Here is a 16,244-nt window from a genome sequence, read left to right on the forward strand (position 1 = left end):
ATATATATACACAATCAGATTGAACAATGAACACCTATTTACGCTAAGCTGACCAAAAAACCCTCAACGAAAACACACTAAGCTGACCAAAAGAGCAGAGTAAACAGGATCGAGAGTTTGTCTCAATTTCTTACCAGCGAAACACGACCGAGAGTTTGTCTCAGTTACTTACTGTTGGAGGGGATGAGGACGGAACTGTAAGACGGAGGGATTATTTGTACAAAAGAGAGTGAGACATCGACTGCCGATCCTGAGATAGTGAGTCGTGTATCAGACATAACCGAAATAGGAAGATTCTCCAGATTTTCTTTCTCAGTTTCTCCTGATTTTTGGCAAATGTAGGAGGTTGGACGTGGATCAGATAGCCGAAATAGATCTTCTTTCTCCGTTTCACCCGTATTTTAGCTGCCATTTACCCAGAGGTAGGGTGTGGATCAGATGACCGAAGTAGGAAGATTATCCCGATCCAAACCTGTTCCTCCTCAAACTAGAGAGGGGGCGTGGATCAGAGTAGGAAGATTATGCGCTCCATGTCCGGTTCTCCATATCTTCGAATTTTTTGCTAGGGTCGCCGGCGCCTTTCGATTTTTGGCAAAAAAAAAGTAATAATAAAAGAAGGAGAAATTAACCTGAGCAATTAAATGGCCCACCCAAATATACAGACGCCATCAATGGAGCAATTAATGGCTCACCTTCTTCTCTCATTTACTCTGCCCCCTCCCTCTTCTCTGCGTTTACCTCCTCTCTCTCTCTATTTTCTTTCTAGCCCATTAAGAATATGAAAAACCATATGAAGCCCATTAAGAATATGAAAAGCCCAGCCCATTAATAATGTGAAAAACCCCATCAAATATGAAAAGTCCCTATGAAGCCCATTAAGAATATGAAAAGTCCCTATGAAGCCCATTAAGAATATGAAAAGTCCCTATGGAGCGATGCTTATTCTTGCAATCTACGTGCCAGGTTCGAGTGGTTCAAGTTCTTGCTGCTTTTCTTTTGCTTCTGTTTTTGTATTTGCTCCTTTTGGTAATACAGAGACTGTGTCCTGCAGGAAGTCCACATATGTACCGCTACATNCAGAGACTGTGTCCTGCAGGAAGTCCACATATGTACCGCTACATATGCTTGTTCAGAGGTCAAAAGCTCTCTCAAAATCCAAAAAAGAGTAGGAAAAAATTAAGTTAATGTTCTTCTCCGGTTCAGTTTGTCTTAATTCAGTGTACTTTCCGCATATTTATCCTTAATTTTCATTTTTGATTGGCTTAGTCTTGTTAAGGACATTTTGTTTCCTCACTTAATAAATTTGTCTACTGAGACTGCTTAATCTAACTCCTGAGACTGCTTAATCTAACTCCAATTAGGCTAATATGATTGATTTAATTATAATATTAAGATTAGTCAGATAATTGTTTTCCTGCTTTTGTGTGATTATTTCTTTGAATTATTGTATGTTAAATCATTTATTACTCATTTAATTGTGTTGTTCTATTTATGGTTTTCTCATTCTTATTGATATTCATTTATGAATGCTTTTCACATATTATTTAATCATCTTATATTTTATTAATATATTTTGGTTGTAATGATGTGTAATGTTGAAGCTTTGAGTTGAGCTGTTTTTATTTGAAAATTTGCCAGAACTGTATATATGTTTTTGAAGGGTTGAAAGGCAAATCAAAATATAACGTTCTAACCCAATATAATAAGATTTTTAACTCATTGTCCATTAAAGTATGTAATTCAATTTGCAACCAGATATGTCATAATCAACGTCCTAATTTGTTTTTAAAATATATCTTTTTTAAATAAAAAAAAAAGTTATGATCTTTAATAAACATTTCAAAAGTAAAAATTTATAAATTAGTAATGAAAATGTTTGTCTAGATTTCATTTTGTTTGAGATGGGCATCAATGGAGACATCAATGGAGCANCTTATTTTTTAACCCAGTTACACCGGGGCAAGCCTATTTTTAGGGCAGCAAAATCGGCCCATTGTTAGGGCTTCAATACTCTGTTAAATCTCTTTCTTTCTTGCCTCTCTTCTCTTCAGATTTCGTTCCTCTTCTCTTCAAAATCGGCCCATTGTCGGAGCCACCCTCTCCTACAGCCACTGCCTCGTTATTAGATGCAATGAAGTAAAATAGAGAAAAGCAGAAAAGAAGGAGGAAGAAGTATGAATTAAAATGAGCAAAAAGGAAGAAGACTAACATGATCGGAAGCAATTGGGAAAAGAAAGATAGGTGATGATGCCTCGTTATTAGATGCAATGAAGTTCTTGCTGCTTTTCTTTTCTTTTTGTTTTTCTATTTGCTCCTTTTGGTAATACAAAAACTGTGTTCTGCAGGAACTTCACATATGTACGCCTACATGCTTGTTCATAGCTCAAAAGCTCTCTCAAAATCCAAAGAAGAGTAGAAAAAAAATGAAGGTTAATGCTATTCTCCAGTTCAGTTTGTCTTAATTTTCATTTTTGATGTGCTTAGTCTTGTTAAGGACATTTTGTTGTTTCCTCCCTTAATAAATTTGTCTACCCAGACTGCTTAATCTAACTCCAATTAGACTAATATGATTGATTTAATTATGATATTAAGATTAGTCATATTTCTTTCTCCATTTATTAAAAAACTATTGTATGTTAAATCATTTATTACTCATCTAATTGTGTTGTTCTATTTATGGTTCTCTTCATATTCATTTATCAATGTTTTTCACATTTTATTTAATCATCTTATATTATTTTATGTTGATGGTTGAGAGCAATTTATTATTTTATTAATATATTTTGGTTGTAATGATGTGTAATGTTGAAGCATATTATTTTATGTTAGATGGTTGAGAGCAATTTATTATTTTATTAATATATTTTGGTTGTAATGATGTGTAATGTTGAAGCTTTGAGTTGAGCTGTTTTTTAAAAGCTACTACGGCCCAAGCCTGTTTTTTAGCCCAGGAAAACCGGCCCATTGTTAGGGCTTCAAAACTATCATCTTCTTTCTTCTCTCCAGCCTCTTTTCTGCGTTTGCTCTCTCCGCCCATTTGTAACTTCTCTTTCTCTATTTATAGGGCTTCAAAACTCACCATCTTCCTTCTCCATTATCCGCTCTTGCGTTCGAGTTGGATCATCTCTTGCCCCTCTCCTGTTTCTGCTAATTTTTGTAATTGTTGTGTTATTTTATCCATTTCTGGTAATTTTTGTTATTGCTGTATTTTTCTCTTGGATGTGTGATGATTCTCCTTGTTACTCATGGGTTTTGTATCCATTCAAATTTTATTAACAAACTAAATTAAAAAAATTGATTTGGATATATTAGATAAAGGTCCTTCGAGCACTGGATCTGATGGCTTCTTCAAACCACCTCTCGGAGGAAGAGGAGGAAGAGATAGATTCGGACGATGAATTTTATCAAGACGGTTACCATACTATCACTAAGAAAGAAGAGAGGGAGTATTTTCGTGCAGTTGAAGAATCGGAGGTTTATTTTCTTTTAATTTTTCACTGGTAAAACTCAATATATATATATATTTTTTTTTTCTTTTTTTAATTGAAGGATATATGCAGGGTTTTGATGTACCAGATTTTGACAAAGTCTTTTCATATAGTCTCATCGCTCCAATAGATATGCATGAGAACTCGTGGATGCTTAAAGAGGTTCGAATCTCAGCAAATAAAGCTATCAAACATTACAACAAGGAAAAAGGAAAATGTAATGTTCTAACTTGCTAGCTATGCCTTTTTTTTTTGTGTTGTTTTATCATGTGAAAAAGAATTTGTCCACTCATCTCTGTAAATGTTTCTTTTATCTTCCTATAGATAGGGAACTAATTTTGAAGTCGTAAGTTGTGAAATGTTTCTTTTATGTTTCTTTTATCTATAGGGAACTAATTTTGAAGTTATAGAGATTGTGAAGGCGAATAATTCTAGATGTTGTGGCTCGATGTATTACATCACACTTAATGGGAAGCCGATTGGAACCTCGGCAGAATTTCCCCCAATAACCTTCCAAGCTAAAGTTTATTATGCTATTCCTATAAAAGATATTATAGACGTCAAACTTTGCAGGCCAAAGTTCTTTAATTAGCGACCGATAAACTACTTATTACTTTTTATCATATCATTTTGGTTGGCTACTTGTTACTTTTTATTACTTTTTATGGTATCATTTTGTTTGGTTGTGAGGTCTGACAATATTATATAATTAAATATATTGTTGTTATGTTTGAATTTTGTATTGTTTCCTTAGCACAAACATGTGCAACATATCTCTTAGAAGGGCAGTACTAATTTAAATTTAGTATTTAAATTATGAAGCATATTAGTATAGAAGCATATCCGACTTATTATTTTCCTATTTTTAATTACCTAATATTTTTTTATCAATATTATTTATTTATTTATTTATTTATTATTATTTCTTCTTTCGTCTTAAGTTTGGCTCACCAATTTTTATACTTATTTTCATTCGGCCCAAACTTTTAAAGCTACTCCGGCCCAAGCGANTAGCAATTAAGTGGCTCACCAATTTTTATACTTATTTTCATTCGGCCCAAACTTTTAAAGCTACTCCGGCCCAAGCGACCAAACTTTTAAAGCTACTCCGGCCCAAGCCTGTTTTTTAGCCCAAGAAAACCTACTCCGGCCCAAGCCTGTTTATTAGCCCAAGAAAACCGGCCCATTTTTAGGGCTTCAAAACTCATCATTTTTCTGCCTTACGGCTTCAAAACTATCATCTCCTTTCTTCTCTCCAGCCTCTTTTCTGCGTTCGCTCTCTCCGCCCATTTGTAACTTCTCTTTCTCTATTTATAGGTCTTCAAAACTCACCATCTTCCTTCTCCATTATCTTCCCCTCTTCTCTGCGTTTGCTCTCAGTCAATTTCGTAAGTCTCTTACTCTATTTTTGTAAGTCTCTTACTCTATTTTTTTTTCTTTACTTTTATTTTTATCATGTTTGCTGTGCGAGTTGTATCGAGTTGGATGCCCCTCTCCTGTTTCTGCTAATTTTTGTAATTGTTGTGTTATTTTATTTCTGCTAATTTTGTTGGATCGAGTTGGATGCCCCTCTCCTGTTTCTGCTAATTTTTGTAATTGTTGTGTTATTTTATTTCTGCTAATTTTTGTAATTGTTGTGTTATTTTATCTCAGGCCATTTCTGGTAATTTTTGTTATTGCTGTATTTTTCTCTTGGATGTGTGATGATTCTCCCCCGTATATATATTTTTAACCCTATAAACTTAATCACTTTATGTCCAATCTCTATATCTGTTGTTGTTACTCATGGGTTTTGGATCCATTCAAATTTTATTAACAAACTAAATTAAAAAAATTGATTTGGATATATTAGATAAAGGTACTTCGAGCACTGGATCTGATGGCTTCTTCAAACCACCTCTCGGAGGAAGAGGAGGAAGAGATAGATTCGGAGGATGAATTTTATCAAGACGGTTACCATATTATCACTAAGAAAGAAGAGAGGGAGTATTTTCGTGCAGTTGAAGCATCGGAGGTTTATTTTCTTTTAATTTTTCACTGGTCAAACTCAATATTTTTTTCTTTTTTTAATTGAAGGATGTATGTTTTTTTTTTCTTTTTTTAATTGGAGGATGTATGCAGGGTTTTGATGTACCAGATTTTGATAAAGTCTTTTCATATAGTCTCATCGCTCCAATAGATATGCATGAGAACTCGTGGATGCTCGAAGAGGCTCGAATATCAGCAGATAAAGCTATCAAACATTACAACAAAGAAAATGTAATGTTCTAACTTGCTAGCCACTCATCTGTTTCTTTTATCTTCCTATAGATAGGGAACTAATTTAATGGTTCTTTTATGTTTTTTTTATCTATAGGGATCTGTTTCTTTTATCTTCCTATAGATAGGGAACTAATTTAATGGTTCTTTTATGTTTTTTTTATCTATAGGGAACTAATTTTGAAGTTGTAGAGATTGTGAAGGCGAATCATTCTGGATGTTGTGGCTCGATGTATTACATCACAATGTGAAGCCGATTGGAACCTCGGCAGAATTTCCCCCAATAACCTTCCAAGCTAAAGTTTATTATGCTATTCCTATAAAAGATATTATAGACGTCGAACTTTGCAGGCCAAAGTTCTTTAATTAGCGACCGATAAACTACTTATTACTTTTTATCATATCATTTTGGTTGGCTACTTGTTACTTTTTATTACTTTTTATCGTATCATTTTGTTTGTTTGTGAGGTCTGACAATATTATATAATTAAATATATTGGTGTTATGTTTGAATTTTGTATTGTTTCTTAGCACAAGCATGTGCAACATATCTCTTAGAAGGGCAGTGTACATTCCTAGGCATAACAAAATTATTAAGTTCATAAACTTAGCCATTAACGAGAGGAGGGAGGGAATTAAAAGTATAGATATAATAGAACCAAACACTCCATATTTGTTACTATTTCTCCCGGTTGTAAAGAACTTGCAAGCGAGAGAGTTACTACACAATCTTCAATTACTATTTGTATTTATATTGATATTCTATGTCTTGCATTTTAATTGGAATTTAGGTNAAAAAAAAAAAAAAAAAAAAAAAAAAAAAAAAAAAAAAAAATGCAACTCATAATGATATTAAACAAAATTAAACTTCCATATTCTCATGGTGAACAACAACATTTTTTTTTTCTCGATTTTTTCTCTAAATTAACCCAAAACATAACCTTTTTTTATAATCTATCTAACAAATACATAGGACCTACACTAGTATTAACAAAATCTTGACTTACCTCCCCATAACCTCTAACCTCCCTCCTCCATTCTTCTCCCCACCAATTCTTGATGATCCAATATTTTTTACCATTATCATCTTTTCCATAACCCACCATCAAAACAGCATGCCAATTAAAAACCTTTATGTCTTCCCCTTTTGTCAATTCTATACCATGATATATTTCCTATAAAAACAAAAATATGTTACTCCTTAAATCAACTAAAATAATAATATTTAACTATAATATTTTATTTATTAAAATAAATTTTCTTTACTTACACTGGTGAGACATCGTAGCTCTTTAGTAATTCTTATACCACCAGCTATCGGGTGTTTCTTGATTATTGAGTTTAGATTGAATGTAGCTCTTTAGTAATTCTTATACCACCAGCTATCGGGTGTTTCTTGATTATTGAGTTTAGATTTTCAATAGCTAGTTTTTTGTAAGTTTTAATCTGGATTGAAATCTACCATTAATTAAAAAAAAAAGTTATATTACAAAAAAAAAATTATACGTATGAAAAATTATTAAATTAATGAATTCTGAAAAGAAATCTTACCGTGATTTCTTTTCAATTTCCTCTTTTGGCATTAAACTTATAATCCTTCTCCCTAGCAATTCCTTGGTTCGATAAGATCCAATCAAACGCTTTATTTACTGATAAGGAATAACATTCTTCTGGAGCTATATTTCTTGGATTAGGAATAACGCAATCTACAAGATGTTGAGGTGCAGCTTGAAGTATATTTTTGTATTTACCCTTATAAACGAGGTTATATATTGATTCAATAGCTCCAGCGGCAGCTGTGGCCCAACAACATCTAATTCAAACATAATTTCACTTTTTAAAAGGTAAAATAAATCTTAATATATAAATATGAAAAGACATGTATAATAAAAGAATAAGTAGTACACACTACATACTACATCTCTTTTGATTTCGAATCGAGGTAAGAATGTTATGTTGACGCCAATCAAAATATTCATCCTGCAATTTTAAAGAAAAATTAAAATTAGTCAATAATTCTAAAATTATATTTACATAATATCTCATTAANGGCTCAGTTGATGGCCGATCGAGTCTTATCAGCCCACCTCAGAGATTACCAAATGTATACGAGCAAATGCAAGGAAGAGAGAGACAGAAAATTCGAAGATCTCTGATCATCTTCTTATTTGTGACGATTGCCAAAAATCGAAATGGCCAGGGGAGCAATTTCCAAACACACCCCACCTCCAGTCTGAAGAGCTACAGGCCAGGGCCATATGATCCACACCTCACCTCCAGGTAAATGGCACCTAAAATACAGGTGAAACGGAGAAAGAAGATCTATTTCGGCTATCTGATCCACGTCCAACCTTCGACTTTTGCTCAGGCGAAGCTGAGAAGGAAGATCTGGAGAATCTTCCTATTTCGGTCCTCCGACTTTTGCTCAGGCGAAGCTGAGAAGGAAGATCTGGAGAATCTTCCTATTTCGGTTATGTCTAATACACGTCTCACTCTCTCAGAATCGGCAGTCGATGTCTCAACTCTCTTTTGTACAAATAATCCCTCCGTCTCACAGTTCCGTCCTCATCCCCTCCACCAGTATGGAACTGAGACAAACTCTGGGTCGTGTTTGCACTAGTAAGGAACCGAGACATTAAAAAAAATATGCACATAGATTTTAAAATATTAAACAAAAAGACCAAGAGACAAACATTTTAGTTACTAATCAACAAACATTTTCATCCACTATTCTATAAATTTATAAATTTTTACTTCTAAAATGTTTATTTAAAGATCATAGTATTGCAACTTTTTTTTATTTAAAAAAAGATATATTTTTAAAACAAATTAGGACGTTGATTATGATCTGGTTGCAAATTAAATTACATACTTTAATGGACAATGAAATAAAAATCTTATTATATTGGGTTAGAACCTTATATTTTGATTTGTCTTTCAACCCTTCAAAAACATATGTACAGTTCTGGCCAATTTTCAAATAAAAACAGCTTAACTCAAAGCTTCAACATTACACATCATTACAACCAAAATATATTAATAAAAAAATAAATTGCTCCAACCATCAACATAAAATAATATAAGATGATTAAATAAAATGTGAAAAACATTCATAAATGAATATCAATAAGAAGGAGGAAACCATGAATAGAACAACCCAATTAAATGACTAATAAATGATTTAACATACAATAATTTTTTAATAAAAGGAGAAAGAAATATGATTAATCTTAATATCATAATTAAATCAATCATATTAGCCTAATTGGAGTTAGACTAAGCAGTCACCGTATACAAATTTATTAAGGGAGGAAACAAAATGTCCTTAACAAGACTAAGCACATCAAAAATGAAAATTAAGGATAAATATTCGGAAAGTACACTGAAGTAAGACAAACTGAATGAGAGAATAACATTAACCTTCATTTTTTTCTATTCTTTTTTGGATTTTGAGAGAGCTTTTGACCTCTGGACAAGCATGTAGCCGTACATATGAGGACTTCCTGCAGGACACAGTTTTTGTATTACCTACAGCAAGAGGAATGTGCTATACCTACTTGATATGATTGAGAACAGTTTTAATATCACAGAGGCAGAGAACACCGACCAATTGTGGTCCAGGAGAGCCAGTACCTTAGCCATAGGAGCAATGAAGGTGCAAAACCAAACTCCTCATTCATGCCATAAAATGAATACCTGATAATGTGCAATGAAAGATTGGTAAAAAGTGTGAACTCAGAGCATCTTGGTTATAACCATATTCACCCTTGCTGAATCAAAAGTTGTGCTCTCTCCTCCGGCTTATAACCATATTCTCCTTTCTCTTTCGTGACAGAAGTTGTCATCTCTCCTCTTGTTTATAACCATATTCTCCTTGCTCTCTCCTGGCAGAAGTTGTGCCCTCGTCTCAACTGACAGCAGTATTCTTCAGTGACTCTCTACTGCCAGCAGTATTCTTATTCTTGAGTGACTATAAATATTCATCACTTGCCCTCTCATCTGTGAATTGGCACTTCCTTCCTTCCGATCAGGTTCGTCTCTCCTCCTTTGCTCATTTTAATTTCATACTTCCTCCTTCCTCTTTTCTTTTTTTCTCTGTTTTCTTCTGTTTGCTGGGAGAATAAAAAAGCTGCCAGAGAGCATTGCATCGGTTGGCAATGGCGTTTCAGATATTTAATAACGAGGCGGTGGCTGTCGCCAGTGCTTCCGGCGTATTGGCTACCATCGGTAGTTTAAAATCTATGCGTGGGTGTGGTTGTTGGCACTGCTGTCGGTGTCTATTGATAAGGAGGAGGGTGACAATCGACGTTCCAAACCTTCGAGAGGGTGGCTCCAATGATCAAGAACTAAAGAAAAGGAGGGAAAAACAAATTTGGGAGCATGTGACGGATTTCCTTCCCTCTTCGTTTCATGTCTGCACTAATTCCTTTTTTTTTTTTTTTTCTTTGCCACAGGTCTCTTCTTGTTCTTGCATAAGCTCAAGGTACGCCATTCCTTTTCTCTGTTTTTTCTTTTCATTTTTCTTCTCTTTTCTTTTCTTGCTCCTTGTTTTTGCATGAGCTCTGTTTTTCTTTCCTTTTTATTTTCTATTTTCCTTTCTTGTTATTATAGTTCAGCCTAAAAATCAAATTCTAAAAATAAAAATGAAAATCAAATGGAAATATTATTTATTCAGACTAAAGTTGGATCCAAAATCATATTTGTAAATATTTTAGTCCATACCACTAATTTATATATTTTTGGTAATAACAACCACTTCACTTACATGAAGGTAGAACAAAATAAGATAGATTTTTTCTTTTCTAATAGGAGACATGAACTTTCGCTAAACTATATTATTGTGGATATTCGTTGTTAATATATTATTTTTTAAATAATTGTAGTCTAACCATCTTTTTTTAATTTTAAATTCTGCAGAATCTATTATGGATGAGTTACAGGTTAAAACATACTCATTATCAAATGAATTACGGTTAAAACATACTGATTATCAAATTCAAATTAATGAATTTATGAAAATGTGTACATTTAACTACAATTTTACTTTATCTATATTTAAAATTGCAGGAAGAATATTTTGATTGGCGTTACCATAACGTTCTCACTTTCGAGATAAAAAAAAATGTAGTAAGTATTAGTTATTCTTTTATTATATATATATATATATATATTTTCATATTTATATTAAGATTTATTTTGTATTTTATTTTTTTATTACCCATCTATTTTTATATTTATATTAGGATTTATTTTACATCTTAATAATTAATTTTTTTTTTTCTTTTTTTTTTTCTTTTTAGACTGTTGTTGGGCTATAGTAGCTGCGGGGCTATTGAATCACTTTACAATATTGTTTATAAGGGTGAATACAAAAATATCCTCCAAGTTTCACCCCAACATCTTATAGATTGTCTTAATCTTAATCCAAAAAATATAGCTCCAGAAGAATGTTATACCTCATCACCACACCAAGAAAAGCTTTTGAGTGGATCATATCTAAACAAGGAATTGCTAAGGAAAAAGATTACAAATTTAATGCTAAGAGAGGAAATTGCAAAAAAGTCACCACGGTAAGATTTCTTTTAAAACTCATTAATTTAATATTTTTTCTTTTAACATATACATAATTTATTTTTTGATATAGTATAACTGATGTATTTTATTAATTGTAGCAATTGATCCAGATTAAAGCATATGAGAAGGTAAATATTGAAAACCTATCTTCAAAAATAGAGGATCAACCATAACGGGTGGTATAAGAATTACTGATGGATTAAAATGTCTGAGAAATGTAAGTAAAGTAATTTTTTTTTTAATAAATAAAATATTATAGTTAAACATTATTATTTAAGTAATTTTTTTTTCTTTGGTAGGAAATATATTATGGTACTGAACTATTAAATACAGACATCAGCGCTTTTTCTTGGCATGCTATTCTGATCGTTGGTTATGGAAAGGATAACCACGGAAAAAAATATTGGATCATTAAAAATTCATGGGGAGAAGCATGGGGAGATGGAGGTTATGGAAATGTGAGTCAAGATGTCATTAATACTCCAGAAGGTACTGTGTATTTAATAGATAGATTATGGTATCCAATAATAAAAAGAAAAAAGTCTTTGGTTTAATTAGGGGAGAGAGTTTGAAAAAAATGTTACAAACAACAATGTAATAGAGAGGTTTTTTTTACTAATATTAATATCTTCTATGGAATTGATTACATTCCGTTTCTTTTTTTGATAGGCAAAATATTGTTTATATATATATATATAGGTTAAAAATATATAAAATTAGACATAAATTTTAACTGCAAATAGTTATAAAATATTTTTGAGCAACTATCAGCATTATTTCCTCCCAATCATTTCAGTCATAATTTCTACCAATTATGCATAAAAAATGGTTGAACCTTCCTATAAAACTTCTATTAGTTATAAAAAACACAATTAAATTGGCTCTATGAAATTAAATGGACACGAAGAAGAGACGTAAAATTAACCATATTTCAACAAAAGTCATAATCATGATCCAACCATCACACGTGTGAAATAATATTGCTGCCCTATGAAATTAAATGGACACGAAGAAGAGACGTAAAATTAATCATATTTCAACAAAAGTCATACCCATGATCCAACCATCACACGTGTGAAATAATATTGCTGCCCATCAAATCAAAAAAAACATATGAGTGATAACAAAACTCAAACATGTGGGGATAATAGTTATCGCAACAAATAGGTAAGGTGATCATTTGTAAAAGATGTAAGAGAATAACGAGGCAATATGTTAAGAGAATAACGAGGCAATATGTCAATTTCAAATTCTAATTCAATCGTGGGTATGAGCATTACCCAACAAATTCTTTTTAATATATTTATTCTGATTTATGAATATTTTTTACAGGAAATATAGTAAATAACTCCATTATGTAGCCTATGTAATTTCCATGTCTCACTGTATATTTAAATGTCGTTTCATCCATAAATTAATCTATTGACAAAGAGCATTTATTGTATTCTCTTCAAGAAAATTCAAGTCCTTCTACACTGATCAGCACAAGTTGATATAAACGTACCAAGAAACAGCAAGCACACCCATAGTATACGCAAGTACACCCATAGTACAAAAAAGCCAACTTACACTCTGATGCAACTTAATATGACAACTTAATAATCCTCCCAGTTGCAATTGGTTGACAGAAATAAAACACTCTTGCAACTTAATATGACAACTTAATAATCCTACCGGTTACAATTGGTTGACAGAAATAAAAATAAATGTCCAAGGTGTCCAAGGGCAATGATGATATATAATTACAAATCTTATATATCACACCTTCAAAGATTTTTATNTGATATATAGTTACAAATCTTATATATCACACCTTCAAAGATTTTTATAATTTAAAGTTGGATTAAGAATTAATTTTTTTAAGATTAATTTTTTTTAAAGATATTTATTAAAGCTACGTATAAGTAGATGCAACAACAAAAAAGAAAGGATAATATTAATAAAAAAATATGAGAAAAATAAAAAATATTGAATAATTAAGAATCTGGGAGGGAGGAAATAGAAGTTACAGAAGAATGGATCAATTATTAGGGACATAAGTCGGATATGCTTCTATCTTAATATGCTTTTCACCCTTTTAAGTGATATGTTGCACATGTTTGTGCTAAAAAAAACCATACAAATTTCAATCATAACACCAATATAGTTAATTGTTTCAAAAAAAAAATTATGTAACAGTCTTGAGTACAAAGTAGACCTCATGTCGAAACAAAATAATATGATAAAAAATAATTAGTAACTTATCGGTCGCTAATTAGAGGGCTTTGGCCTGCAAAGTTCGACGTCTATAATATCTTTTATAGGAATAGCGTAATAAACTTTAGCTTGGAAGGTTATCGGGGGAAATTCTACCGAAGTTCCAATCGGCTTCACATTAAATGTGATGTAATACATTGAGCCACAACACCCCGAATGATTAGCCTTCACAATGTCTACCAGTTCAAAATTAGTTCCCTATCCATACAAAAACATTTATAGAAGATGAATGAACATATTCTTTTTCACAGGATAAAAGAACACCGATAAAAAAACACAAAATGGACAGCAAGTTAGAACGATTACATTTTCGTTGTTGTAATGTTTGATAGCTTCATTTGGTGAGATTTGAACCTCTTTAAGCATACTCGGGAACTCATGCAATTTCATTGGAGTGATGAGACTAAATGCATAAACGGTACCAAAATCTGGTACATCAAAACCGGCATAGATCCTCCCTCCCATTTATTTAAAAAAAAGAGTTTGAACAGTGAAAAATCAAGGGAAAATAAACCTGGGATTCTTGGACTGCACAATAATATTCCATCTCTTCCTTTTTAGTGATAGTATGGTAACCGTCTTGAAAAAATTCATCATCCGAATCTATCTCTTCTTTCTCTTCCTCCAAAATGTGGGATGAAGAAGCCATCAAATCCAGAAGTGTCTGTTTTTTTAAATTTAGTTTGTAAATAAAATTTAAAAGGATCCATAGCTAAAATCATTAAGGAACAACAAAATGAGATTGTATATATATACCAAATTAAGATTTATATGGTTAAAAATAAGGAGAATCAGCACAGATCCAAGAGAAAAATCAATCAAATAACACAACAATAACAAAAATTAGCAGAAAACATGAGAGGGGCATGAGATAATGGCAGTCATACAAAGTTAATGAAGAAAATAAAGAGAGAGGGTCACCAAATTGCCAAATACAAACATGATAAAAATAAAAATAAAGAAAAATAAAAAAAGAATAGGAGACTCCGTAAATTTCGCAAGGAAATGAAGAAAGAAGATAGTAAGTTTTGAAGCCCTAAAAATAGGTTTGGGCGGGTGTTGCTGGGCTAAAAAAAACAGGCTTGGGAAGCTGGGTTAAAGAGATAAGGCCCATCAAAATGTTTTATCTATTTATTTAAATTAATAAATAATCAAATTTTATTTCTAAAATAACTATGATTTTATTCAATCATCTAAATATAATAATTAAGGAGGTTCTCTCACTTTTAAACATTTTAACATTTTAATATAATAATTCATTTATTGAAGTTATTTAAAATTAGAAAAAAGTCAATTTAAAAATAATTCATTTATTGAATCTTACATGGAGGTTGGAAATATATAAACCAAAATGATAAAGATATGGTTAAAAAGATATCAAAGGAGGAGAAGCAGCACAGATCCACCAAAAAAAAAAAAAAAAAATCAATCAAATAACAAACCAAGAACAAAAATGACCAGAAATCAATCCAAGACAGTCATGCAAAAATACATAAATGGAGTGAGAGAGGGAGCCAATAGAACAGTCATACAATCATGATAAAAATAAAAATAAAAATAAAAAGAAAGTAAAAGAGGTTACAAATCACCCAGAGCAAACGAAGATAGGAACCAAATGAGGTTACCAAATCACCTAGAGCAAACCAAGAGAAGCACCAAATCTGAAATCAATAAAGAAGATAGTTATGAAACCCTAAAATAGGGTTGGGTCGGGAGAGGGTGAGTTTTGAAGTCGTAAAAATGGGCCGCTGGGCTAAAAAAAGCCTTTACAGAAATAAGTTCGGATCGTCCATCTTTTATCCATTTATTTATTAAATCTTTATAAACATATATACAAAAAAACAAAATGAAAAATAGGCATCGCTGGAGAGAGCAAAGAACTTACCTAACCCTTGATCCTTGGTGGAACGGAGGTGTTTTCCAGATCTCAAAAACCAGCTAGCTGTGCTATGGTGTTTTCCGGAGGACGGTTATTTGCTCAAACACCCAACTCTCTTATTTTGGCGATGCCCCTATAATTGGGCTGAGGGAGGGTACAGGCGCGTAATAGTTGCCAAAAATCCCACCATTGATGGAGAAATGGAGAACGATTGAAGATCTGGAGAATCTTATGAGAAAATGACGCTGAACTACTTCAGTGATTGCCGTCTGAACGGATCGCCCATCTCCAGAAGATATCAGAAGATATAATTATGACTACAAATTATCGCTCTCTGGGCTTTTCATATTCTGGATAGGGGCTTTTTCATATTCTTAATGGGCTTAATGGGGGGCTTTTTCATATTCTGAATGGGCTTAATATGAGTTTTTCATATTCTTAATGGGCTTTTAATAGGGGCTATTCTTAATGGGCTACATATGAGCTTTTCATATTCTTAATGGGCTTCATATGGGCTTTTCATATCTTAATGCGCTTCATATGGGCTTTTGCAGATTTTTGCCAGATACGAGGAATAAAAAGAGAATAAAAAGAGAGAAAAATATTCATACAAAAAGAGGGTTACAAAACAGAGAGGGCAGTCGTACAAACATAATAATAATAATAATAATAAAAATAGAGAGGGCAGTCGTACAAATATAATAATAATAAAAATAAAAGAGGTTACGAAACAGCCAAATTAGAGAAATTAATAATAATAATAAATTAATAATGAAAATGAAAAAAAA

The 16,244-nt window shown here is 32.1% G+C and overlaps 2 protein-coding genes and 1 long non-coding RNA gene across 5 annotated transcripts; 2 read left to right on the plus strand and 1 right to left on the minus strand.

Moving 5' to 3' along the window:
- Positions 1-6: 6 nt before the first annotated feature.
- LOC111807056 lies at positions 7-1,329 on the plus strand. Its single transcript, XR_002816901.1, has 2 exons — positions 7-963; positions 1,097-1,329. It is a non-coding gene; the product is annotated as an uncharacterized LOC111807056 (long non-coding RNA).
- Positions 1,330-4,747: 3,418 nt separating this feature from the next.
- Positions 4,748-6,173, plus strand: LOC111807037. Its single transcript, XM_023692608.1, has 4 exons — positions 4,748-4,876; positions 5,341-5,502; positions 5,610-5,747; positions 5,918-6,173. Exons 2-4 carry the CDS (start codon positions 5,368-5,370, stop codon positions 5,996-5,998), a joined length of 354 nt encoding a protein of 117 aa, XP_023548376.1. The 5' UTR covers positions 4,748-4,876; positions 5,341-5,367; the 3' UTR covers positions 5,999-6,173.
- Positions 6,174-13,426: 7,253 nt separating this feature from the next.
- Positions 13,427-15,777, minus strand: LOC111807019 (UPF0725 protein At1g02770-like). Of its 3 annotated transcripts, none has more exons than XM_023692593.1 (4): positions 15,457-15,777; positions 14,092-14,239; positions 13,884-14,021; positions 13,427-13,775 (listed from the first exon to the last, which is right to left on the minus strand). In XM_023692593.1, the coding sequence occupies exons 2-4, from the start codon at positions 14,224-14,226 to the stop codon at positions 13,572-13,574; spliced, it is 477 nt and encodes a 158-aa protein (XP_023548361.1). In that variant the 5' UTR covers positions 14,227-14,239; positions 15,457-15,777; the 3' UTR covers positions 13,427-13,571. The 3 variants fall into 3 exon arrangements, with proteins under 3 accessions (XP_023548361.1, XP_023548353.1, XP_023548367.1); XM_023692585.1 differs by having other exon boundaries at positions 14,092-14,241; positions 15,463-15,775; XM_023692599.1 differs by lacking the exon at positions 15,457-15,777 and adding an exon at positions 15,160-15,209 and having other exon boundaries at positions 13,445-13,775; positions 14,092-14,241.
- Between the last annotated feature and the right edge of the window lie 467 nt (positions 15,778-16,244).

The sequence above is a fragment of the Cucurbita pepo genome, chromosome LG01 (genome assembly GCF_002806865.2).
Source record: "Cucurbita pepo subsp. pepo cultivar mu-cu-16 chromosome LG01, ASM280686v2, whole genome shotgun sequence".
In the NCBI taxonomy this organism is placed as follows: domain Eukaryota; kingdom Viridiplantae; phylum Streptophyta; class Magnoliopsida; order Cucurbitales; family Cucurbitaceae; genus Cucurbita; species Cucurbita pepo.